The 27,299-nt window shown below is 36.5% G+C and overlaps 1 protein-coding gene across 11 annotated transcripts in view; it reads left to right on the top strand.

Moving 5' to 3' along the window:
- Window positions 1-27,299, top strand: part of LOC145671339 (uncharacterized) — a 530,261-nt gene that overhangs the window by 264,587 nt on the left and 238,375 nt on the right. For 6 of the 11 annotated variants that reach the window (XM_081740371.1, XM_081740381.1, XM_081740399.1 and 3 more), the window contains 2 exons: window positions 9,661-9,702; window positions 15,747-15,791. The exons of 2 other annotated variants lie outside the window; for them this stretch is intronic. In XM_081740371.1, the coding sequence (XP_081596497.1) occupies window positions 9,661-9,702; window positions 15,747-15,791 (87 nt within the window). The remainder of the gene's footprint in view (window positions 1-9,660; window positions 9,703-15,746; window positions 15,792-27,299) is intronic. 3 more of the 11 variants (XM_081740409.1, XM_081740442.1, XM_081740434.1) reach the window with 2 other exon arrangements.

Below are 27,299 nucleotides of genomic sequence, written 5' to 3'. Positions count from 1 at the left end.
GTGTCCCCCTCATTCCCTCGGGATCCGCGCCAGTGATCGTGATCTCATATTTTTCAACTTTTTTGGGTTTAAAATGTAGATTCTGATGACCTGTGTCCAATAGCACTACTTTTGATTTCTAGAACCGACCGATTCAATGTTAAATTACGGGGTCAAAAATAAAAAATGGGACCATTTGGACAATGCGGAGCAGTGACAGACTAAGATAAAATGGGTGTCGTTTAATTCGTATTCACACGCACATGAACAATTGATATGCCATTTTCCCGAAAATTCTATTTTGACCCCGAAAATTAACGAAATTCGTTAATTCATAGTTCACTGGCGTTAATTCAGTTGTAAATGGTGTGCGTTAATTAATAATTCACTGGCCACAATGTAAAAGAGAACGATAGTAGTCGATCGTGAGAACTTCAAGATAAAACTGTGTGAACAATATTGCTAGGCGACAGTCTGGCTTGGTTACACTTGTACGTGCTAGTTTTACTGTAAGTAATTAAAGAAAACACTTAATTTAGTTCCAAATAACTATAGAATGTAGTTTTTGCTTATTAATGAGTAAGGAAGAAACACTGAAGTGTCCAAGTAACAAAAATATTATTTTCATACATATAGTTCAGAAATTGAATAGCGTCTTTGTTGTTTACTGAAATCTTCTCATCGTGAAGAAAACGTTGATGAACGATGAAAGACTCCATTGTTCTAATTTGTGGAAGAGAAGTTGAAATGTTAGCTATTCCCACAGAAGAAAAGAAATGATTTGCATTGCAAAAATAAAGTATAAATCGAAAAATGGTTTCTGTCCTTCCAGTATATACAGAGCGTCCACAACATTACTTATATAACCTGGTAACGGTCATACATCGTTTGAACATCTAGTGGCAGGCCCGTATCCAGGGGGTCTAGGGGGCCGGGTCCCTCCAAATTTTTTGCTGCCCCCCTAAAATTTTCACGGTAGGCTTGCAAATGAACTATAATATGGTGATAAAGTATAATATGGTGATAAACTATAATATGGTTGGATTGGCCCCCTAGCTTCAGTCGCCCCCCACCCTAAATTTTTGGGCTGGCTACCGGCCTGTCTAGTGGTGTGTGTATGAACTCTTGTCAGTAGTTGTATCTTTAATTCAACGAACAGTTGTGTATGCATTATTTATTTATTTATTTCGGAAAAACAACAGGCAAATGCCTAATTACAGTTTTCCTTTATTGCATTCAATTGTTATTCAATCGTGTAGTAATATGGGCAAAATTGGATACAAATCTGTGACATACGATCACACTGTTTTCATCCGCGTGAACCAGTTGAATAGCGTGAAGAACATTAAAATGCGAAAGAGAAACTGTTAACTAAGAGTCGAAGCACGTGTTCAAGTGGCTATTTTGGGAAAAGAGGACCATTCTCTGCGAGAAATCGCTCAATTATTGGGCGGAGTAGTACTTCGAACCCTTGAAAGGTAGTCACAAAATGCTGTGAATATTACAAAGAAACTCACTGATCGTCCAAGGATCAATGAGGAACAAGTTCTCTTAAGAACAAGTTCACTGAGAAAACAAGCAAACGGAATCGACGTTAAGCGCTCCGAAATAAGCAAAAGCACTATGGAAGATTACATTCGATGTCAAATGGAACGGGACCAGCGCCTTCAGATCCATGGTCTTATTGGCTGGATTGAAAAACATTACAAAATTTCTTTAAGCAGGAAACATTACAAAAAGATACTCCTATACTAAATAAATAAATAAAATAAATACTGGAACGATGAACAATGGAGGAGGGCACTCTGGACCGATGAATCTAAATCTGAACTTTTCGACTTCCAATGCTAGAAGTTTGTGCGTCGTCATCCCGAAGAGCGTTTTCATCCCGACCATGTAATACCTACAGCAAGGCCCGGAGAAGGTAGCGTCACTGTTTGGAGATGCTTTATAGACTACCAAATTGATAATTTAGTTCGAATTGGAATAATAGACAAAAACGTGTTTCAGAACGTTTAAGTGAAGCAAGAAATTCCATCAGGAATGCAGATTTATATCAATAACTTCGTACTAGAACAAGATTATCTTCTCAAAGAATCTATGCAGGAATTATTCGCAAAGCAAAGAAGACGTTTACACAACCAACAAATGGAATAATCACACGGTTATCGTATTTGTTAGCCATTTACCTTAAGCATCCGTCCCCTTTAGTCTAAAGGACTTGATTATGCGACATTAAACTGAAAGACTTCATTTAGTTTTCAAAGTTCTTTACTACACAGTAACTACTGTCATCCGTTTCATATGTCCAGTGAATAAAATATTGAATTCCACTGTACTAAAATTGTTTTATTACGAGCTATTGTACATGTACGGAATATCTTGTTTGAAGTAGAATTGTAACACATTCTTTCTTTACGAATAAACTCCTAAATCCTGTGTAGAAGTTGTTTGGAATACGCCTAAATCCATTTAAAAAAACTCAATTGAAAGACCTGTCAGTTAACAAAGAACAAAGGCCTATCAGTTACAAAGGCGGCACCTCCACTTTTCTAAATTCAGTTTGTTTTACAGTCCTTTCGAAGACTTTTTCTCTTCTCTTTCTTTCGTTTAGCTCCATTGTTTGTTTGCGTCGACAGCAGCTTATTGTAGTTTTCACGTTACAATAAAGTGTTAAAAATATTGTCAAATATATTAACAGAACTTTCTCGTTAAAATTCTGCTTTGGTTCTTTCTTGGAAAAGTGGTTAGTTCTACAACTGAAGCTTTCTGCTTCATTACAATGATTCCAAACGGATCAGATTTACTTAATGCGGTTAAAACTGGGTAACTCCACGGTTCACATCTTTTACTGTAAAAGCAAAGATAAATGTGATAAAATACATCAAGTGTATAATATTCTGCTCAATTCTATTCTATTCTGCTCTACTTTACTGTATTACTCTATTCTCGTGTACTGAATTACACTGTCTTATATTTTCTTGCATTTTATTCTACTCTATTCTTCTCTGTTCATCATTGCTTTATTTTATTTAGCTCTATTCTAGTCTTCATTAAGTTAATCTATTCTGCTCTATTTTAGTATGTTCAATTCTATTTTTTCTGCTTTATTCTATTTTACTCTATTCTCGTGTACTGCATTATACTGTATTGTTTCGTCACTCTTACAAGGAAGCTTTTTCTGGTGTCACACGAAATGTGGAACGAGACTATGGTCAATCGATTTGTATTAGTGAACGAGAAAATCCATAGGCGGGAAAAACCCTCGACCACAACCGTTCCGTATTTATGGAGGAGGGGAGTAGGGGCACTGGCAACAAAACGCGTTGTGGATAATGAGACGAAATATGGAGCGAGTTCGATGAAAACATGCAGAGAAGCACAGTTTCCGTCCCGTGGAAAATTAGTGCCCGGGGCGACAGTATACGACGGCGCCCCCATACATGTATTCCAAGCAATTTTTCATATCTTTTTCTTTTTTCTCCCGAATTTTTCGCCCCCCTTACTTCGGCGCCCGGGGCCGTCGTCCCGCTCGCCCCCCCCCCGGCATGGCCCTGGAGCAGGCTAACACAAGGGGACCCCATTTGTTTATATCATAAGAACCTATACATAACTCAAATTACTGTTGTTATATATAGGTTTTATTTATTTGTGTTTTTAAGCCTTATACAGGGTGTTTCAAAACAACACCGGCAACGTTTGGAAAGTGCTTCCTGACACCAAGATAAGACAAAAAGTGTAGACCAATCTGGGAGCACAAATGCTTCCTTTCGCAGTTATTGGCTGCCGAAAACATGAAAAAGTGAACTTTAAAGGTCTATAGCTCCAAAACTATGGGACCTACCGTAGTCGAGTCAAGACTTCACTTAAGAATTAATATGTGAATATCCACATCCACTATCCACTATCCACTATCCAAATATCGATGTTTCAGAATCCTGAGGTACTTTTACAACAAGGGAGTTTGTACACGAGTTCGTAATACAGTACACGAGAATAGATTAGAGTAAAATAGAATAAAGTATATTAAACTAGAATTGAATATAACTAAAATAGAGCTGAATGGAATAAAATGTAGCAAAATCGATTAATTTAATGAAAACTAGAATAGAGCTAAATAAAATAGAGCAATGATGAATATAGAAGAATAGACGAATAAAATATAAGAAAGTATAATACAGTGTAACACGGTACACTAGAATAGACTGGAGTAAAACAAAATAAAGTATAATAATTTAGAATTGAATACAGAGCGGAATGGAATAAAGTACAGCAGAATAGATTAACTTAATGAACTCTAGAATAGAGCTAAATAAAATAGAACAACGATAAATAGAAAAGAATAAATTAGAATAAAATTAAACTAGAATAAAGAAGGTAATAATTAGGGATGGCAAAACCGTTTTTATAAAAACCGGAAATCGGTTTGCAGAAAAACCAAAACCCGAAAAACCGACATTTCTATTTTCTCCAAAACCGGTTCGGTTTTTCATAAATCTATTTCTGTGGAAACAGATTCGCTTTCCGGATTCGGTTTCCGGCAAATTCCGTTCTAAAAACCGAAAAACCTGTTTTTGTGCTCACCACTAGTAATAATATTGTAATTATATTGTGAAGTTTATGTAAAAAAAAAACAAAAAAAAAAAAAAACGGAATTTTTATTTAGGTACAACTTTGAAATATGTAAGACAAGTTTACCATTTGTGACGCTGTATCTGAAATGTTTATTTAAAAATAACAGGACAGTTTCTAACTCCAAAGTAATTTTAGGTTAACGAAAGAAAGGAAAACTAAAAACAGAAAGACAAACAAGTATTGTCCTACAAATTAAGGATGTAAAAGTGAAAGGAAGGGTCTATATAAGTTTTCAAAAGAGATATTGAAGGGGTCTTTCGAGGGAGATTACGGCAGATTCGCATTTATTATACGCTAGGTTGCTCGTATAGTGATTGTCTCGATTACTGGATTCAGAAGGGATAGGATGACCGATATATTCCTATTGTAAGTTTACCTTCATTGTTGTCACTAATATCTATCCTATCAGAAAAGAAACCCACATATAAACAGAATGGCAGGTCTTCTGCTAATTAACATTTTTGAAATGATAAAATAACTTATATTGTAAATTATTTCATGGTAAAGGTCATGTAAAATTGGTTTTCAATAGCCTAATAAAATTCCATTTTTGGTGATGGAAGTCATACTTTTTCATAAACGACTCCTCTGAATTTGTAAGAGAATTAAAAGAAGTTAATGTAATATAAAACACAGTTTGACAGTTTGAGACACTATACTGTCTTGAAATTCGTCTTCTCTTTACTTTTATACAATAACTTCATTCTTTCCAACTAAAGAAATAACTACTAAATTAATTAAGAGGAACAAATAAAAAGTTATTCTAACAAGGGAACCTTTTCTGGTGTCACACGAATGTGGAACGAAACTATGGTCAATCGATTTGTATTAGTGAACGAGAAAATCCATAGGCGGGAAAAACCCTGGATTGCAATCGTTCCGTAGTTATGGGGGGGGGGGGGCACTGGCAACAAAACACGTTGTGGATAATGAGACGAAATATGGAGCGAGTTCCATGAAAGCATGCATAGAAGCGAATTTAAACATATAGACCCTACTACAATGTGACATTACATTCGACAATACTCTGACAAGTGAGGACAGAGGCGTAGCACGTAACGGAAGAGGAAGGGTGGGTTATGTCTTATTAGACGTTATTGTAATGCACTGCAAAGCTATGTATACGTGCACAGTTGTATTATTTATCTGCAGTATATTTTGGTTCTTTGGTGCTTTGCAGTGCATTCACACTTGGGGGCGAATATTGTCTCACTTCTATGTCATCATCATGATCATAATCATAATCAACCATTGTCGATCTACTGATGGGTGAAGGTCTCTCCAATACTTCCCCACAATCATCTATCGTGGGCAGTCCATTATGTTGCTCTACATTTCTTTGTACCCTATATTTTTAGTCATACTTCTCGATAATTCTTATTCATGTTCAAAAGATACTTCCAACCAGGCACGTAGCAAGTCTTTAGGGGGGAAGAATCCTAGCAATGTTGAGAGGATACACAAGCAGTATCACGTGCGACAAACATTGAAAAGGAATGCCTACATTTATACAACAGTCTTCACACATCGGACGTTACAATGGGAGAGGTCCGGACCCCACTGACAATCACTTCCATGGCTCTCTTTCTTCCATTTATGCTTCACGGTGTCGTCTATAAGCTGAATATACTTTGTGACTGATTACGTGACTATGCATTATTACTGTACCATTCCCCGGACGTCTTGCTTGTCCGTTTCCCTCAAATATGAAAATTTTTACCTGCGCTTATCCGCCCCCTCGTCTGTCATTACGTGCTACGCCTCTGCCATCACTTGTCAGAGTACTGTCGAATGTAATGTCACATTGTAGTATATGTTTAACTGTGCTTTTCTGCATGTTTTCATCGAACTCGCTCCATATTTCGTCTCATTATCCACAACGCGTTTTGTTGCCAGTGCCCCTACTCCCCTCCTCCATAAATACGGAACGGTTGTGGTCGAGGGTTTTTCCCGCCTATGGATTTTCGTGTTCATTAACACAAATCGATTGACCATAGTCTCGTTCCACATTTCGTGTGACACCAGAAAAAGCTTCCTTGTAAGAGTGACGAAACAATACAGTATAATGCAGTACACGAGAATAGAGTAAAATAGAATAAAGCAGAAAAAATAGAATTGAACATACTAAAATAGAGCAGAATAGATTAACTTAATGAAGACTAGAATAGAGCTAAATAAAATAAAGCAATGATGAACAGAGAAGAATAGAGTAGAATAAAATGCAAGAAAATATAAGACAGTGTAATTCAGTACACGAGAATAGAGTAATACAGTAAAGTAGAGCAGAATAGAATAGAATTGAGCAGAATATTATACACTTGATGTATTTTATCACATTTATCTTTGCTTTTACAGTAAAAGATGTGAACCGTGGAGTTACCCAGTTTTAACCGCATTAAGTAAATCTGATCCGTTTGGAATCATTGTAATGAAGCAGAAAGCTTCAGTTGTAGAACTAACCACTTTTCCAAGAAAGAACCAAAGCAGAATTTTAACGAGAAAGTTCTGTTAATATATTTGACAATATTTTTAACACTTTATTGTAACGTGAAAACTACAATAAGCTGCTGTCGACGCAAACAAACAATGGAGCTAAACGAAAGAAAGAGAAGAGAAAAAGTCTTCGAAAGGACTGTAAAACAAACTGAATTTAGAAAAGTGGAGGTGCCGCCTTTGTAACTGATAGGCCTTTGTTCTTTGTTAACTGACAGGTCTTTCAATTGAGTTTTTTAAAATGGATTTAGGCGTATTCCAAACAACTTCTACATAGGATTTGGTAGTTTATTCGTAATGAAGGAATGTGTTACAATTCTACTTCAAACAAAATATCCCGTACATGTACAATAGCTCGTAATAAAACAATTTTAGTACAGTGGAATTCAATATTTTATTCACTGGACACATGAAACTGATGACAGTAGTTTCTGTGTAGGAAAGAACTTTGAAAACGAAATGAAGTCTAATTCCAGGACGTTAAACTAAGAATTCATTTTTGTATTATTCTGTTTTACTATGTCATAATCTAACCGAGGCAAGTCTATTCTTCCCTATCTTTCATTATTATGTTTTATTCTGCTCTTCTCTACTCTATTTTACTTTTTTCTTCCTCATTCAATTCTGGTCCACTCTAATCTTTTCTGTTTATATTATTCTACTCTTCTACACTACTCTGCTCTATTAAACTCTAATTTATTCTATTCGTCTCTGCTGCAATTTATTCCTCACTATACTATTGTATTTTGTTCTATTACATTCCATTCTACTGTCGTCCTGAGAAAAAAAAAATACTAACCTAGAGAAGTAGTCGACCATGCCAACTATATTTACAAATACAACCCCCGCATTTTACTGATGGAACTGTTTAAAACCTTGAAATAAGTCAGAATGGCCAGTCACGGGATTCGGATTTTCAGATTCTGAAGTACGAACGTTGAACATTATTTTATGTCGCTAAGATCATTAATAAAATATAAGTTACAGAGTCACTTGAAAAATTATTTTTGGAATAAACATTATAGTATAATCAGTGGCATTGCGTCTACGAAAAGTACACCTGTAGAAAATTACAGCATTTATTACGTATATTAAGCATGACAAAGATAACGTAAATAATTTGAATGTTTACAGTTACGCAGTGGCGTATTTACGATTTTATTTCGGGGGGGCTTTGCTAACTTTCGGGGGGGACTTTGCCTGGAAATGGGAAAATTCTGCAAGATATTTCATTTACTTTACTATACTAAGTAAGATTTCGGGGGGGCTTAAGCCCGGAAACCACCTCCCTAAATACGTCACTGAGTTGAAGACAAGTTTTATTACCTGTTAAGCCTAAGGTACTATAAGAAGGCTAAAAGTGTGTTGGTAACAAGTCGACAGGGACGTACGACTTCAAAAACATCCAATTTTCAAATAAATAAATAAATAAAAATAAAAATAAAAAATATAAAAAATAAAATAAAATAAAATAAAAACAACACAAGAACAATTAATTTGCTGTATAAAACAATGGGGTAAAATATTTATAGGGTTGCCATATGTCCGTATTTTGTGCGGACTGTTTGTATTTTTGGGTCCATGTCCGTGTCCGAATCGTACAAAGCATGAAATAGAAAAATGTTCGTATTTGACAGGTTATGGAACTGCCCGAAAATTTCCGAGTCGGGAATCGCTAAAATTTTGGGCAAAAAGAATTGTGTTTTCATCATATAACGTATATTTTAGTTACTGTTAATAAAGTAGGTTATGTTTTTAAAACATGTTTCATTTTACTATTCCAGGTTTTTTTTTATTAGATTTAATATATTTAATTTAATTGCATGATTTATTATATTTGTGTTAATGAAAAAAATATAAAATATGTTAGTTTCCAATAGTGTTTTAAGTTTTACAGTAAACAATTGTAAGATAATCTAAAAAGGTGATTTGTAGGAAAAAAGTTTCAAAATATTAGTCCGTATTTGGGCACCGTATCTTTGATGGGTCGTCATTTTAAGAGCATGACGCCTACAGAGCATATATATATATATATATATATATATATATATATATATATTTGTATACCTTCCGGGTCCTCGTCTGGAGATGCAAATTACACTATGTGGCAACATAACAGATACATAAAGAACTTCAGAAAAGATCTACCAATCTGTCAAATAGTTACATCGATTCTTTCCAGATAGTAGTTAAAGTAAATAGACTTTGACGCTAGCAAAACTTATTAGCGTAGCAATCGATGTAACTACTTGATGGACACGAGAAGCAATGCTAATATTCCAAGTTAATCTGCGACGTTGCCACATAGTGAAATTTTGTTTCCGCATATTATCTGAAGGAAGTCCCGGAGAGTATATCATTATATAGCATTTTCACTTTATGTTGACCCTGAATAATAATGCTCTGTTACCCGTGGGGGCCATTTTTTTAGAACACCCAATATAGAAGAAGATGACTTAACTCTTATAAAAGATGGTGAACAACTCGTTTATATTCGTATGATAATCTGCATGTTTAATTTAAAGAATCTAATGATCATTTCCACACTTTCAGAATATCCCAGACGGGGAGATATTGCAACGTACGAGTTTCAAGGTAAAACATGTAGAAAGAGATGCATTGCAATATATGGCTGCATTTTAATATGCACGCTAATGTATTATAAAAACAAACTATTTTAACAAATACGACGTAATAGTAGCTAATATTCTGTACTTAATTGATCAGTAAGTAGACCTATAATTGTAGTTAAAATTGTCACACATATTAGAAATAGAACCATTTTAGTTTGGTAGAAAGATTATAAGTTGTACTTTATTTTTATTAAGTTAATTTCTAACTTAGCTAACATTTACTTATGTATCAATGCACTGCACCTAATATTAAGTATAAATAGATAAGTCTAATGATAAATACTGTATTTTATTAATATTAAATAATAGAACTGAAATTATATTCAACAATAATTTAGTGCATGATAGTAGATGTATACAATTCTAGTGTTATGGTATTTGAGATAGTAATGTTACAAAAACAAACATCTTTGCGTAAAAGTTCAGTACATTGTTGACTGATTTTGTTACTTCCCTTTTCATCACTGAGGCTATATCAGATCAGGCTTCCCTTTTCACCACTGAAGCTATATCAGATCAGACTTCCCTATTCACCAGTGAGACTATAACAGATTAAACTTCCCATTTCACCACTGAGGCTGTATTAGATCAGAATTCCCTTTCACTACTGAGGCTGTATCAGATCAGTCTTCCCTTTTCACCTCTGAAGCTATATCAGATCAGACTTCCCTATTCACCAGTGAGACTATATCAGATTAAACTTCCCATTTCACCACTGAGGCCATATCAGATCAGACTTCCCTTTTTACCACTCAAGCTATGTCAGATTAAACTTCCCATTTCACTACTGAGGCTGTATCAGATCAGGTTTCCCTTTTCATCACTGAGGCTATATCAGATCAGAATTTCCTTTCACTACTGAGTCTATATCAGATCAGGCTTCCCTTTTCACCACTGAAGCTATATCAGATCAGACTTCCCTTTTTACCACTGAGGCTATATCAGATTAAACTTCCCATTTCACCACTGAGGCTATATCAGATCAGACTTCCTTTTCCACCGCTGATGCTATATCAGATCAGAATTCCCTATCGCTACTGAGGCTGTATCAGATCAGACTTCCCTTTTCACCTCTGAAGCTATATCAGATCAGACTAACCTTTTCACCACTGAAGCTATATCAGACACGATTTCTTTTTTCAATTAAGTCTCCTGTTACATGATGTTCTGCTCTCAAATTACGAGATTAATGATCTGCTTTTATGTAGAGTCTATTTAAGAAATGAAATGACCAATTGCTGGAGCAAGAATAAGTAAAGTTAGAAATTACCAATAATTTGTAATAAATTTATAAATGTTACTTACGGAGCTCAAGACTGATATGATTCAGCCCTAGACCTACTGCTAGAAACTGTATGTCATATTCATTTGGAAACACATTCTGCGGCCTTCAAAGCACGTAAATAGTTACCTCAAGCGACTGAAGTTGACTTAGACTAACTTAATTGTGGCGTTAATTAGTGACGGCTCTCGGAAGAAGTCACATCGATAAAAAATATTTTTTCATAGCTCCAAACTACCGGAAGAAAACTTATCCATGTGAGAAAACTTCATCTTGAATGCATGAATTAGAACATTAGGTAAGTTTATTTCCCTTAGTTTTAAGGAATAAGAGTAAAATTTTTACCGATGTGACTTACCTCATGAGACCCCACTGCCAATAACCGCAGAGCAACGCAATGGTCTTCTCACTATCTTCGTTGTTAATAATAAATAACGAACATGACCGTTGTACCAAAGTCATTTGGCAACCCATAACTTCTCTGTTAATCACGTGCGAATCTCCACGATACTGAAATGAAATAAACCAGCAATAACAATGATGTGGCAAACTGCAGCAAAATCTAGTTGTGACAAGGGTAGTCAATTCTGTCTAGCCGATGTATGATGCCAGAAGATGTCTTACAGGTCGAGATGAATCAGCAACCGAGAACCAATAAGATGCAAGAACTTGAGGAATTGGGTTTCCCAAGTGTTGAGAAATGTTACCAGTGTATGAGTAGTTAAAAATTCATATGTAATGTTCATGCAATACATCAATTTCATCATTAATGTTTTTTCTTGATTGCCCATTCTGTTTTTGTAACGTTAGTTTCTTATGTGCCTTTTATGCTTGTTGAGTTTCCTGAGGATGGAAGAAACATACTAAGATCTTTAGATTTACTGAGAACGAGAGAAACGAATTATAACGTCACAAAATATTGAGTGGAAATGACTAATCTATGGGTTTTGCTGAGAACGAGAGAAGTAAATTATGATATCACAAAGCATTGAGTTGAAAATGACTGATCTATGGGTTTACTGAGAATGAGAAAATCAAATTATGATGTCACAAAGCATTGAGTTGAAAATAGTTGAACTATGGGATTACTGAGAATGAGAGAAGCAAATTATTATGTCACAGAGCACTTAGTTGGAAATGGCTGGTCTATGAATTTAATGAAAATAAGAGAAGGAAACTAGGGTGTCATAAACCATTAAGTTGAAAATGGATGAACTAAAAATTCACTGAAAATGAGAGAAGAAAATGATGTCACACAGCATTGAGCTGGAAATGACTGGTTCATGAATTTACTGTAAATAAGAGAAGCAGACTAAAAGGACGCAGAACATTGAGTTGGAAACGACTGATATATGGGATTACTGATAATGAGAGAAGCAGGTTAAGACATCTCAGAGCATCGAGTTGGAAGTGACAGATCTGTGGATCTACTGAGAATGGGAGAAGCAACCAGACTAAGAAATCAGAAAGTATCACGTTGGAAGTAACTGGTCTACGAGTTTACTAAGAACGAGAGGAGCAAATTATGAATCACTGAGTTGGAAACGACAGTACCATGGATTTACTGTGAACGGGAGAAGCAGACTAGAGCAGACTGAGACATCACAGAGCATCAGGTTGGAAAATACTGATTGTGAGCCTGAGAGAATCACGTCCAGTTTTATCAGATTCGAGAAAAATCAAAAGGATAAAGATTTTTTTAACCTATCTAAGCTAACGGAACTGCCCATTCTTCATGTTGGCTGAAAGAAGTGCACTCCGATCATAGTAGAACCGTTTAGGTTGTCTAACTTGAGAAGCTTCTTCATATTGTCTGAAAGAAGTGCACTCCGATCATAGTAGAGCCGTTTAGGTTGTCTAACTTGAGAAGCTTCTTCATATTGTCTGAAAGAAGTGCACTCCGATCATAGTAGAACCGTTTAGGTTGTCTAACTTGAGAAGCTTCTTCATATTGTCTGATAGAAGTGCACTCCGATCATAGTAGAACCGTTTAGGTTGTCTAATTTGAGAAGCTTCTTCATATTGTCTGAAAGAATTGCACTTCGATTATAGTAGAGCCGTTTAGGTTGTCTAATTTGAGAAGCTTCTTCATATTGTCTGAAAGAAGTGCAGTTCGATCATAGTAGAGCCGTTTAGGTTGTCTAACTTGAGAAGCTTCTTCATATTGTCTGAAAGAAGTACACTCCGATCATAGTAGAACCGTTTAGGTTGTCTAACTTGAGAAGCTTCTTCATATTGTCTGAAAGAAGTGCACTTCGATCATAGTAGAGCCGTTTAGGTTGTCTAACTTAAGAAGCTTCTTCATATTGTCTGAAAGAAGTGCACTCCGATCATAGTAGAACCGTTTAGGTTGTCTAATTTGAGAAGTTTCTTCATATTGTCTGAAAGAAGTGCACTTCGATTATAGTAGAGCCGTTTAGGTTGTCTAACTTGAGAAGCTTCTTCATATTGTCTGAAAGAAGTGCACTTCGATCATAATAGAGCCGTTTAGGTTGTCTAACTTGAGAAGCTTCTTCATATTGTCTGAAAGAAGTGCACTCCGATCATAGTAGAACCGTTTAGGTTGTCTAATTTGAGAAGCTTCTTCATATTGTCTGAAAGAAGTGCACTTCGATTATAGTAGAACCGTTTAGGTTGTCTAACTTGAGAAGCTTCTTCATATTGTCTGAAAGAAGTGCACTCCGATCATAGTAGAACCGTTTAGGTTGTCTAACTTGAGAAGCTTCTTCATATTGTCTGAAAGAAGTGCACTTCGATTATAGTAGAGCCGTTTAGGTTGTCTAACTTGAGAAGCTTCTTCATATTGTCTGAAAGAAGTGCACTTCGATTATAGTAGAACCGTTTAGGTTGTCTAACTTGAGAAGCTTCTTCATATTGTCTGAAAGAAGTGCACTTCGATTATAGTAGAGCCGTTTAGGTTGTCTAACTTGAGAAGCTTCTTCATATTGTCTGAAAGAAGTGCACTTCGATTATAGTAGAGCCGTTTAGGTTGTCTAACTTGAGAAGCTTCTTCATATTGTCTGAAAGAAGTGCACTTCGATTATAGTAGAACCGTTTAGGTTGTCTAACTTGAGAAGCTTCTTCATATTGTCTGAAAGAAGTGCACTTCGATTATAGTAGAGCCGTTTAGGTTGTCTAACTTGAGAAGCTTCTTCATATTGTCTGAAAGAAGTGCACTTCGATTATAGTAGAACCGTTTAGGTTGTCTAACTTGAGAAGCTTCTTCATATTGTCTGAAAGAAGTGCACTCCGATCATAGTAGAACCGTTTAGGTTGTCTAATTTGAGAAGTTTCTTCATATTGTCTGAAAGAAGTGCACTTCGATTATAGTAGAACCGTTTAGGTTGTCTAACTTGAGAAGCTTCTTCATATTGTCTGAAAGAAGTGCACTCCGATCATAGTAGAACCGTTTAGGTTGTCTAATTTGAGAAGCTTCTTCATATTGTCTGAAAGAAGTGCACTTCGATTATAGTAGAGCCGTTTAGGTTGTCTAACTTGAGAAGCTTCTGCAGTACTCTAAAGAACATTACTCTAAGACAACCTATGATTTATTCCCTACAGTTGCCTCGAAGTAGAAGAGCATACAAACATTTTATTATATAAGATATACGGTGTCTTAAATGTTATTTTATTATATAAGATATACGGTGTCTTAAATGTTATGAATCACAAATTTTGGTTTGTTTGTTTGACTTTGATGCAGCAGCTTTTTATTACCGAGGCTATATAAAACATGGTCCTTCATCTTAATGAGAAATCCAAACCAAATATGCTATTAATGGGAATTGAAGCTGGGACTCCGGCTGCGAAAGCGCAAACACTAATCCTTTAGCTACAAGGAAGGTTTAGAAAAACACAAGATTGGAGCCATGATGACTGACACTTCTGGTAGAAGAAATCCTAATTCGATCTCAAACCATAAGAGTTAGTGTTGGAGAACTCCGTAACATCATATGAGTGGTTTTCTCGAGTTTCTCCTCTCTCTTCCCAGATTCTTATTTCAGCAACTCCTTCGTAATCATTTACTGTCTCCTTTAGTCTACAGGGTATAATCGTGGGACGTAAAACTGAAACATGTATTGTTTTCAAAGATATTTTTGTTATAGGGATGACGGTTGAAATTTTGAATGTATATACAAGTCACAATATTAGTTTGGTTTGAATTTGAAGTATCTGTTGCGCATCAAGGATATATGATATGTTTTACATTTGAACGTGGAATCTGAACGAGATAGGCAGCCACTGGATACTGAACCGGGTCTTTTGAGCCTAAGGAATGAACGCCACAAGCAGTGTTTCTTCCAGACATGTTTTTGGGGGCCAGTGCCATCCCGATCTCTGAGAGTGTCTCCCCGGAGGTAACCAAAATAATACGTGTTTAATATAATAAATAGAATAGTACCGATTGAAAATAATTTGTGTCCCTCCAAATACTAAGTGTGCTTCCCGGAACATTTTCTCTGAAAGAATCACACTGGCCACAAGGAAACTACAAATAACAAGGATTTTTTGTATGTGGTAAATTTTAGGGATATCGAACATGTTAACACGCCAGACACCGAGACACTGGTAGAACGTTGGGTTCATCAACTTGATTAGGTGTATATACAAAGCCATTTACTAATAAATAAAATGTGGTACCTATTGATGTTGATATATGTTAATTTCTTAGTGTATTGTTATCTTCAATATTTATTACTTAAGTATTTATATTTCACTTCCAGAGGTTACCCGTCCACCAGGAAGCGACGATTATGACTTTGAGGAAGGTAAAAAATTGATTTTCATCTATAATAAATGCTCTCAAGTATGTAGAAATTTCTCTCATCTTTTGTAATGTCCTCAGTATCTTTGCCTGCAGTAGCTTTCCCAGAGAATGCCTTGGTAGTGTCATCTATAAACAGTATTTTAACTACTTTGTTGGTACAATATACACAGTATTTTCCCTTTTAAAGATAATGCATGGTTTATCGTAGATTCTTTATGCATTTTCCTGATTTTATGAATTATGGTAATGTAGAGCAGTTGGCAGTATTTTCATATTTTCTTATTAGATCCCCTTTTCTCTTATATATTTTGACTATTTAATTTGGTTGTGGTGGACATTTTCAAATCTTCTATATTCTTACCTATTAGATACATCTGCCTGGCATGCATCTTTGTATTTTTGATATTGAGTCAACCTTATTGGGTAGTTATTAGTTATTGTATCATTCCTTCTTTTGTTATTAGTTATTTTATCATTCCATGTTTCAATAACAAACCTACAGAAAATTTTCTAGGCAAATTAATGGAATTACACTTGAAGAGTATTTATTCTTTTGGGTAGAGAAGTCTCATATTTGATCTGTTTGTGTTGTCAAGTAGCTAAGATTTGAAATGTGGTATAATTCTTAGGGGACATAGCGGATCGGTAGCCAGCCCAAAAATGTAGGAAGGGGGTGGCTGAAGTTAGGGGGTATTACCAACCGTATTACATTTCATTTGCAAGCCTACCGTGAAAATTTTAGGGGGCCAGCAAAAATTTAGGTGGGGCCGGCCCCCTACACGCCCCTGGATACGGGCTTGGGACACAGTATTGCAACATTTCTCTCCGAGCAGTTAAGTCCGAACAGGCCACTAAATAGACTTTTCTTGGTATTGAATATAGATTCCAGAACCATACGAGTGTGTGATGTGTGTTCCTCCGTCCCTCGCTTTTAAATTTCAATTCAAGACCAAAATCAATCATTAGTTTGTTTGTTTTTTTCCTCATTGATTGTTTTAAAGAAAAAACCGTAAAGAAATATTTAAAAACTTTAGTTGGGGTGTGGAAAATTTCATACTTTTCCCACTGCATCAAGACGGAAGTTATTTTTAGAACACTAAATCCAGATTTAGAAAAGAAAACTTTTAATCTTCCACAGAATTTTACTTTTAAATTGACTCAAAAGTATATATGAGTTGTAATTTTATGTACCAAATTAAATTCAATTTAAAGCATTTTATTTGTTTCTAAGCAAAATTATGTGTGTTCCTTCTAACATGTACCGAATATCTTCTATAACACACCCAAAATGTGTAATTGAAGTGATCTATATACCATTGCATTTTTTAAGGACTTGTATTTTAATGACGAACTCTTAGTAGGCTTGGATTGGTTACCGTAATATTTGTCAGTATCAGTAGCGATTTCTCCACGGAACAGAGGGAATATTTCTCCGTGGCCTGTTTCCTCCCCTTTTGTGCATCTCCAAGTGAGATTTGTATAATTCTAAACTCTGCATTTTCTAAGGGAAAATGTCCGTTCGCTGTCTTACGGCATTCAAGTTGCATATCGTCTGTTCTGCAAGGGTGCAACGCCATTCAACATTCAGTTGTTATAAGTAGTGAAGAATGCTTTCTTCCGAATAAACCCAAGCAGACCCAGACAGCACGCTTGATCCTAGCCTTAGGAGCTAAATACACGGTTCTGATTGGTTGAAGTTATTCGTTTCTCGCCACGTAGCATTTAAAAGCCAGCTGCCGATCGCTTTTGGCGTGGATTCAAACCCGGCCCAAGGAAAGTTATTTATTTTTTAAATTTTCATAATACTTTTATCATTAAAATAAGATTGAAAAAATAATACTAATTTACCCTTGTACGTAATATATAATGCATAAAAAGTGATTTACTTACGTTACGAAATACAGCTGAGCGAGCGAAGGGCGTTAGAAGCCCCGGAGGACGCGGTTTGTTCCACCTCGACCCCATGATAATACCACGTGACATTATGTCACACTCGGGTGGTGCAACTTCGATGTAAATCTAACGTCACTTGCTTCCTTGTGAGTTGGCTAGGGTAGCGCGTGAAAAAAAAAAACATGCAAGCAGACACGAATATAGTGAGGAACGGAAGAAGCTGTGTGCTTGACCTGTTCCATTCACCGTATTTGGCAAGGATGTTATAAATAGAGGATCTGCCCATATGTATCTTCATCCTATTAAACCGATGAAGCCAAAACACAACCGAGCATCGGCACGTCTGATTTACTACTTTCGTTTCCACCATAATTGTTGGCTCAAAACATTGCGATCCTATTGGGTGGAGTGGGCAGAGTAGGGGTGGCTAAACTGTGACGTATGGCTTCAAGATTTTGTTGTAAGGGCAGATCCTCTATTTTATAAGATCCTTGGTATTTGGCATAGTGGTATCCAAGGTTTCATACAGTTCATGTTATTTATGTAATTTTCGTTTGCTAAGGAATAAAAAGAAATGTTCAATCTTTTGTATAACATTGTATGCGATATTGTATTACTTTTTCATAAATACCTGGAGAAGGCTTAGGTTTCCATATTGCTTGTTAAACTTGTGCAAATAAGATGGCAACGGAACAGGTAAGTTTTATCAGTGGCGTATTTACAATTTTGTTTTCGGGGGGTTTGCTGGCTCTATTCTTGGAAATGTGAAAATGCTGCAAGATATTTCATTTACTTTAAAAGTAATACATAAAATTTCGGGGGGGACTTAAGCCCGGAATCCCCCATAAATACGCCACTGGCGGTAGTTGTTCTAGGTTCACGAATTCGGAAATTTCATCTTGCACAGAAATGAACCAGACAGTGTACGATAGATCCAATGAAATTGTGTCCTTTTTGTTCACTGGTCTTTGTGATAATGTACGGTTATTTTAAATGGCAGACCTACCTTACAGAATTTAAAGCAAAAATAAAATTTTACACTAGGCATTTTCTAAGTAGTCACCATAATTCTACGGTTAACTGAGTGTTCATCAAGTGATAGAATTGCCGTATTAGTCATCTTGATTTTCTAAAAATGTTTGTTTGTAAATAGTGTGTGCCATCCATCCAAGTACTGAATAAAGACATTTGATTATACAAGTATTGACGGTCAAGTAGACTATCAACATCTCTACGAGATTTTTTTTTTTTAAATAAGCATGTAAAAGCAAACATAAATAGAAAATGTCTGATTATGCAAAAGCAGGGAGGGCAACAAGTCAATGTACAAGAACAAATACATTGAATTGCTGAATTTGATCGTAATATACGATTAGAAAGTTGCAAACCATTTTATTGGACGCAACTGTTTTCTAGAACTTACAATAAACTTCAAAATGTTGTAAGTAAGTAGCTCTGTAGCAGAGGAAATGTTTAACGAAATAAGGCATGAAATTTTCAGTTTTCCCTTTTTCGCAACATTACTTCAGAAAATATGTGTAGCAACTTTGAACACTTCACATATGGAAAAATTATTTCCATGATTCTTATATGTTACTGGAAATCTATCAGAAGCAGTATTGGCCGAGCATGTGTAAAAATAAAATGAAGTCTTTAACGCCCCACGATTACGTCATTTAGGCTAAAGAACATGGATGGTTATAAAATAATTCGTGGAGTGAGAACATGGGCTGAAACGGAAGAACTCCGAGAAAATCCATAAACATAATGTTTCCTGTGTTAAATGCATGCTAATATTGCCTTATATTGACAATGTCGATGGGTGTATTACTATTCATGACCTGTTCCCCGATCGGAAACAGCATCACACGCCACTGGGCAGTATAGTAGAAATCAAGGATGTTATAAATAGAGGATCTGCCCATATGTATCTTCATCCTATTAAATCGATGAAGCCAAAAAACAACCGAGCATCGGCACGTCTGATTGGCTACTCTCGTATCTGCCATCGTCTGATTGGCTACTTTCGTTTCCGCCATGAGTGTTGGCTCAAAACATTGCGATCTAATTGGGCGGAGTGGGCAGAGTAGGGGTGGCGAAAATGTGACGTATGGCTTCAAAATTTTGTTGTAAGGGCAGATCCTCTATTTTATAAGATCCTTGGTAGAAATATATAAACCTTTTCTAAAAGGAGCTACAGATTCCGTAAATAAACAATACCGAAACAATATAAAATTGGGGTTTGAAACCCCTCTCTCTTTATAAAATTCTGCTTACGTAAATGATTATTGTTATGTGTTGAAATAAGCTTATGCTTGCGCAGCAGTCTGCCTATTTCCTACATTATGAATGAGGTGATATTCTAAGTATGTCCGTTAGAGGGCAAGCCTTAAAGTGATTTTGAAATGAACCACCAAAATGAACAGTTTTTGTTTACTTTATTCAAGTTCGTAAATTTCTTTTTCTTGGGACCTTCTGATCAGTACAAGTTGGTTGGACTATTCGGAAGCTTTACTACAGCATGTACCATAAAGTAAATTACAGGCTCCACCATACAGATTATCTGAAATTAGCAGTTAATTGAAAAAAAATAATAATATTCTCATGAATTCCTCTCTGCTCTGTAAAGGGTTGCAGCATTATATTGCGTAATTAAATCAGACTAGAAACATCGTAAGTTTTAACTGGAATGGTTACATTATATTCGTAATTAATGTTTCAGTAAAGATTTAAAATTAACAAATGAGGACTTAGGAAAGTGGTAAAGTTTTACTGCCACTACAATTGTGCAACGAAGTAAATCAATAACACGATCTACAAAGACACGGTGGTGCAGTAGTTGAGGACTGGCCTCTGGAGCGAAATTTCAGGTGTGTTCGAAAAGAATCCAAACTTTTACTATAAAATCCGTATTACTCATTTCACAATATTTTAGTCAGAACAGTCCCCCTCTGCTGGCAACATACTTTTCCTAACGTTTCTTCCATTTTTAGAAAGCCTTCTGATATGCGCTTTCAGGGATGGTGCGCAGGGCTGTTGTCTTATTGTCCTGAAACTCTTCTATAGTTTGGAAACGACTTCCTTTCAAAGTGACTTTAAGTTTGGGAAACAGGAAAAAAAGTCTGCTGCTGCTAGGTCCGGAGAATTGGGTGGATGGGGGCACAACAGAGCCTGATGTTTTGCCAGATAAATTCTGATGAGCGGAGTAGGCGCATTGCCATGCTGAACCATCCAAGTCTGTTTTTTTCCCACAATTTAGGCCTCTCCTACGCAATATCCCTCAACCTCACTAAAATGTTCTGGTACAACTGTTTCTTTACCATCTGATCACATGATACAAATGCATGATGGACAATGCCTTTCCGATCAAAAAGGAACCAATATCACCCTGATCTTTGACTGGCTCATGCGTGCTTCTTTTGGACGATAAGACTCTGAACGAATTGAAAAGCAATTGAAACGTCTCTGTAAACGTTTTGCTAAGTTTGTAGCAAAATTTCACAAGCTCTTTTATTATCACTGTATCATTAATTCGACAAACAGTTTAAGCATGTTCTCACTGTAGCTCGGCTGGAGCTCGGCGACTAACGAACATAGCGAAATGAGACAAATGACAACTTGTTGTCTAAACCTGTCGCTAGGTAGAGCCACTGAGTTGGCACTCTATTTCAAAAGTTTGGTTTCTTTTTGAACACATCTCGTATATATCGTTTAAATCCAGGCAATGTCTGATTGTGATAGACAACGTCTCATTTAGCTTAAAGTAAGGTTATTATTAGATTTGTTTACAGAATTCGGTAACTTCTTTATTTTAACTTTTGAGTGGTCAAACGTTAAAAAAATCATGGTAGTGAAAGGAATTGTGAATTTTCGGCTAAAAACGAATTTACAAAAGTGATATATGAGTTTCTGTCTGTTCGCTCGGCCAGCAGCATACCTAATGTCAGAAATCGACTTGTATTTACTCGCCTAATTTATGCGCTTATTGACAACATTAAAAATATCTAAAAGTAGGCGCGTGATTTATGCGATGAAATAATGGATCTAACATGTGATAATAATCAGCGAGAAAATATATTTATTCAACTGAATTTCACTGTGGTTACTTATGCTTCAGAACTACAGTCCCTTGATTCACCCTCATTTACCTCAGTCTGTCATAATGCATTTATGGCTCTCATTAGCGTCCAGCCCATTGGAAATTCCAGTCGTATAAAAGAACTGGTAACAATTACGTCTTGATCCACTATGTCCCATGTCTTCACTATCCTGGAGCACATCTTTTCAATCAACGGGCGTCTTATCTCTCCATTTGGTGTCAAACTGTGTTCCTATTTAGTCATCCATTTTGCATACAACTTTCTCATTGTCTTTCAATGACTTGCTGACGGAAACATATAAAGGTTACAACACTGATGTAAGACCGCTTGGGGTAATGGTCAGACTTGTATTCATCGTAGTTGGCACTTTTCTGGATTAACCCATTCTTACTCTTACATTTGCCATTTCAAGAATGCTTCTAGCAGGCTTTTATTAACGTATCATCGAGTTTTAAAGTTCTTCCTCGACATCTTGAAAATTTGATTAAAATTTTTTTTAATATTGTTTAAAAATTCAGTTGCGTGAATTACTCTTTGGCGTGAATTACTCATGAGTATATACTATATGTGAAATAATTACATTCAGAATTTGATTACTTCCGTATCGTTAATGGTACTTGAAATAGCTACATCGGAATTTGGCTACTTCAGTGTTCATACTGTAAGACCTTATTTGGGTTACTTCAGTATGGATTTAGATCTAGAAGCCTGGCCCTTCAACCTATCGGGGCCAAATTCCAAATTCAAGAGTTTTATGAGGTTCTCTAAACTATTTCTCGTCCCTAACTTCAAAAGTGAATGTAATTTACTAAAAGATGTAAGTTGAAAATTGTTATTTTCTCCACAAAGGGTCTTACAATTTTTTTCATACTTGACAAATCATTAGACACAACTATAGGATTTCATTAAGAAATCTATAGTAAGTTATTTCTGTTGGAATAACGAAAAAGGTTAGTTTTATGTGAGAGATAGCTTCAGGATATATTTTGGATTTTTTTTTTTTTTTTAAATAAATTATAACCCTATAATTCTACCTATTGCTACGTCTGCTTTTACCCGAAATGATTTTTAAAATAAAGTTTGTTTTCGTTAGTTTAGTAACAATCTGCTTGACACTGAGTCAGGCCCGTAGCCAGCCCAAAAACTTAGGGGGGGGGCGGCTGAAGTTAGGGGGGCCCGATCCAACCATATGATAGTTCATGACCATATTATAGTTCTTTTGCAAGCCTACTGTAAAACTTTTAGGGGGCCAGCAAAAATTTAGGGGGGGGCCGGCCCCTCCTAGACCCCCTCTGGATACGGGCCTGCACTGAGTACTCATCCAGAAAAATGAAGCATGGGGTGGAAAGCTCCAGTAGAATAGCTGTCAAGGTAGCATAGTAAAGTGCTGTGCGGGTATGTTCGAATACCGGACATCTTAGATCAGGAGATATCACGGGAACATAATGTCCTTGGAGAGAAAAGGCCAATTACAAAATCAATAGGAATAATTTCCTGAACATTCTCTTGATTATTCCAAACAGGGCCTTTACTAGTGGGAACTTCTTCTTAAAATTGAAAAAAGTCCGAAGCAAATGTGGCCAATTTAACTTAACTCTCACTCAATTTCACCTATACGTCATCGATCCGTCATCACAATTACTCAACTTCAAGCCCAAAACATCAGTGTGGCTATACGCTTTACCCGATCTCATGCTGATATCCTTTCAACATCACGCTTAATCAATCTCACTCTCTCAATATTCTTTAAAATCACGCTCAAGCGCTCTCACTGTCACAACATTCTTTCTAATCACGCTCAATCGATCTCATTCTCACAACATTCTTCCGATATTTCTCTTACAACATCATTTCGACTCACGCTCATTTCGATCTCTCTCAACATTCTTTAGGATCACGTTCAAGCGATCTCACTCTCACAACATTCTTTCGAATCACGCTCAATCGATCTCATTCTCATAACATTTTTCCGACATTTCCCTTACAACATCATTTCGACTCACGCTCACTGAATTTCAAGCTCACAACATAATTCTGTGCTAGACACATTCCTGATCTCACGTTAATATCGTTTCAACATCACACGTAATTAATCTCACTTCTACAACATTCTTTAGAATCACGCTCAAGCGATCTCCCTGTCACAACATTCTTTCAAATCTCATTCTCACAACATTCTTCGGACATTTCCCTTAAAACACCATTTCGACTCACGCTCACTGAATTTCAAGTTTACAACATCATTGTGGCTACACGCATCCCGATCTCACGCTGACACACTTTCGATATCACACATAATTTCACTCTCTCAACATTCTTTAGAATCACGCTCAAGCGACCTCACTCTCTCAACATTCGTTCGACATTCGACTCACGCTCACTCAATTTCGTGGCCACACGCTTACCCGACCTCACCGGACATACTTTCGATTTCAAGCTGAATTAATCTCACTCTCTCAACATTCTTAAATATCACGATCAAACGATCTCACTGTCACAACATTCTTTCAAATTACGCTCAATTGATCTCACTCTCACAACATTCTTTCGACATTCGACTCACGCTCACTCCACTTCGTGCCTACACGCTTACCCGACCTCACGCTCTCATCCTTTCAACATCAGGCTTAATCAATCTCACTCTCACAATATTCCTTCGAATCACGCTCAATCGATCTCATTCTCATAACATTCTTCCGACATTTCCCTTACAACATCATTTCGACTCACGCTCACTGAATTTCAAGCTTACAACATCATTGTGGCTACACGAATTCCCGACCTCATGCTGACATCCTTTCGATATCATGCTTAACAATCTCACTCTCTCAACATTCTTTAGAATCACGCTCAAGCGATCTCACTCTCACAAACATTCTTTCGACATTCAGCTCACGCTCACTCAACTTCATGGCTACACGCTTACCCGACCTCACGCTGACATCCTTTCAACATCAGGCTTAATCAATCTCACTCTCTCAATATTCTTTCAAATCACGCTAAATCGATCTCACTGTCACAACATTCTTTCAAATCAGTCTCAATCGATCTCACTCTCACAACATTCTTTCGACATTCGACTCACGTTCACTCAACTTCGTGCCTATACGCCTACCCGACCTCACGCTGGCATCCTTTCGACATCACGCCTAATCAATCTCACTCTCATAACATTCTTTAGAATCACGCTCAAGCGATCTCACTCAAACATTATTTTGAGATCCCTCTCAGATCATTTCAACTCACGCTCACTCAACTTGAAGCTCATAACATCATTGTGGCTACAAGCTTACCCGATCACGTCAATCGCAGTGTTGTGCGACCTCACGGTGATATCCTTTCGGCATCACGTTCACTCGATCTCACTCTCATAATACAATATGGCCCAAAAGTAGGTATACATCCCTGCATTGATCAAGTATAACATTTTAGCTTACGGATTTATTTGCTTCGGCTGTTCCGGGCTTAAGATGTAAGTCTACCTGATGGATAACAATAAGAAATGATATAAAATACAATGAGCTGATCAGTACGGAACTGTATACCTACTTTTGGGCCAACCTGTATTCTTTCGAATCACGCTTAATACATCTCTTTCGCACAATATTCTTTCGACATGTTTGAGCAAGCTCGAGAGATGATTCTGGCGAATAGGCAAGTTACCACCGACGAGGTAATGTCTTCTTTCAACGTCAATCATAATTCTACCCACAGACTGAGACGTATAATAAGCAGTGGAAAAGTGGCTTCGTGATTAACCGAAAACCATTTTCTTGGGAGGAATATGCAAGCTTAAGTCCCGCTGGACCAAGTACATTGACAAGGGAGGTGATTTGGTAGAAAAAAGATATGTACATGTTGAACTTCCGTCTTTGTGCACATTTGAGAACGCAGTGTAGAAGTTTTTGACTCGCCCTCCTAAATTAAAATCCATACACAATATGAAAACGATACGCTTTGACTATGAAGAAGATATATGAACTATGAAAAAAAAATATTCATAACAGCTGTTACCAAACCAACAAGTTTGTTACCTTACAGCTATCATAATATCATACGTTAAAGCTTATGTAATATTCATCATTTGTTGGTGTGAAATTTTAATTATTTTCTTGATTGCAGCGGTTGTCAATCGTCCTTTTGTTGCTATCGGGCGAAGAACGAAGTGCTTTCGGGCGATATGTCTCGAACGAAAACTCATTTACTACTAATGGGTTTTTTGACTTCTGAAAGAAGCGTTCCGACGTAATTAATTGAATAGCTTAGTCGAGCGTGTGTGGTATAATTAATATCCGAACATAATCAAAATTATCATATTTGCATAGTTTTTTTTAAAAAAATAAAACTGATGTTTATACAGCCACGCTATGAAGTTTGAAACCGATTATCCTCTGAATACAAATAACCTGTGGCACTGGGAAAAGATGATCTAACGGGCCCGAAGATCTCGCAGAGGACAGAGAGAGGCTGTGGAGGCAAAGAAGCATACAACTCATCTTTCTCACAAGAAAATATTGGAAACTGAACATTTCGTTCTGTAATTTCTTTTAAATTATATTTTCACGGATAAACAGGGCAGTGGTGGATCTAGCCCGGGGCCAGGGAGCCCAACCCTCTCAGTTTTTTGAGTAATAAAACAATTTAAACTGTTATTTATGTATTAATTTAATTATGTATTTTTGAAAGTTTACAGTAAACTCATACCTATCATCGTCTGGGTTCTAGCTGTCCCCAATTTTTACCCTCTAGATCGACCAATGAAGCGGGGACGATATATCTAACGATTTCTTTCGATCAGTCGGTCTAACATACAGAGTGTCTCAAAAGTACCCTGACATAGGGTAACTCTGTTATTATCACAGCTACAACAAAATGTAAGTGGGAAAACCGTCTCCAAATATGACATTTGCAATCAAAAGTGAAGGATTTTTTTTTAAAATTAGGACGAACCATTTGGGCGGTACACTCTTTATTCGCCCAGTGTTCAATGAAAATGCAATGTTGCCATTTACTTGGATTCATAACATAAGTAAATGAAGTTACTGTCTGTTATGCTAACCTGTCAATGGCCAACCTCATTTCAACATGTCCCCATTCACCATACTCTTATTAAATTTGTCCACCTCCTGTTTCGTCGTTCCCTTCCCCAGCACCAGGTAAATGGCAACGTTTCATTTTCATTTAACTTTGGGCGCATAAAGATTGTACAGCCCAAACGGCTCGTTCGATTTAAAAAAAAAATCCTTCACTTTAGATTGAAAACATTATATTTGGAGATGTTTTTTCCTCTTACATTTTATTGTAGCTCTGATAATAACAGTTACCCTATGTAAAGGGACTTTTGAGACACCCTGTATATAATATTTTGTTAATTCTTACCATTTAAAGAAACTATTATTATGATCACGCAAGTGGAACTTATAATATTATAGAACTCCCTCGTGGCTAAGCAGTTAGCGTACGCGCCTTTGGCGTGGGAGACCCGGGTTCGATTTCCGGCGGGAGCTCATGTGGTT

The sequence above is a fragment of the Thermobia domestica genome, chromosome 2 (assembly GCF_964235325.1).
Source record: "Thermobia domestica chromosome 2, izTheDome1.hap1.1, whole genome shotgun sequence".
Classification (NCBI taxonomy): Eukaryota; Metazoa; Arthropoda; class Insecta; order Zygentoma; family Lepismatidae; genus Thermobia; species Thermobia domestica.
The sequence above is the reverse complement of the archived record's forward strand: the minus strand, read 5'-3'. Positions and strand labels throughout refer to the sequence as shown.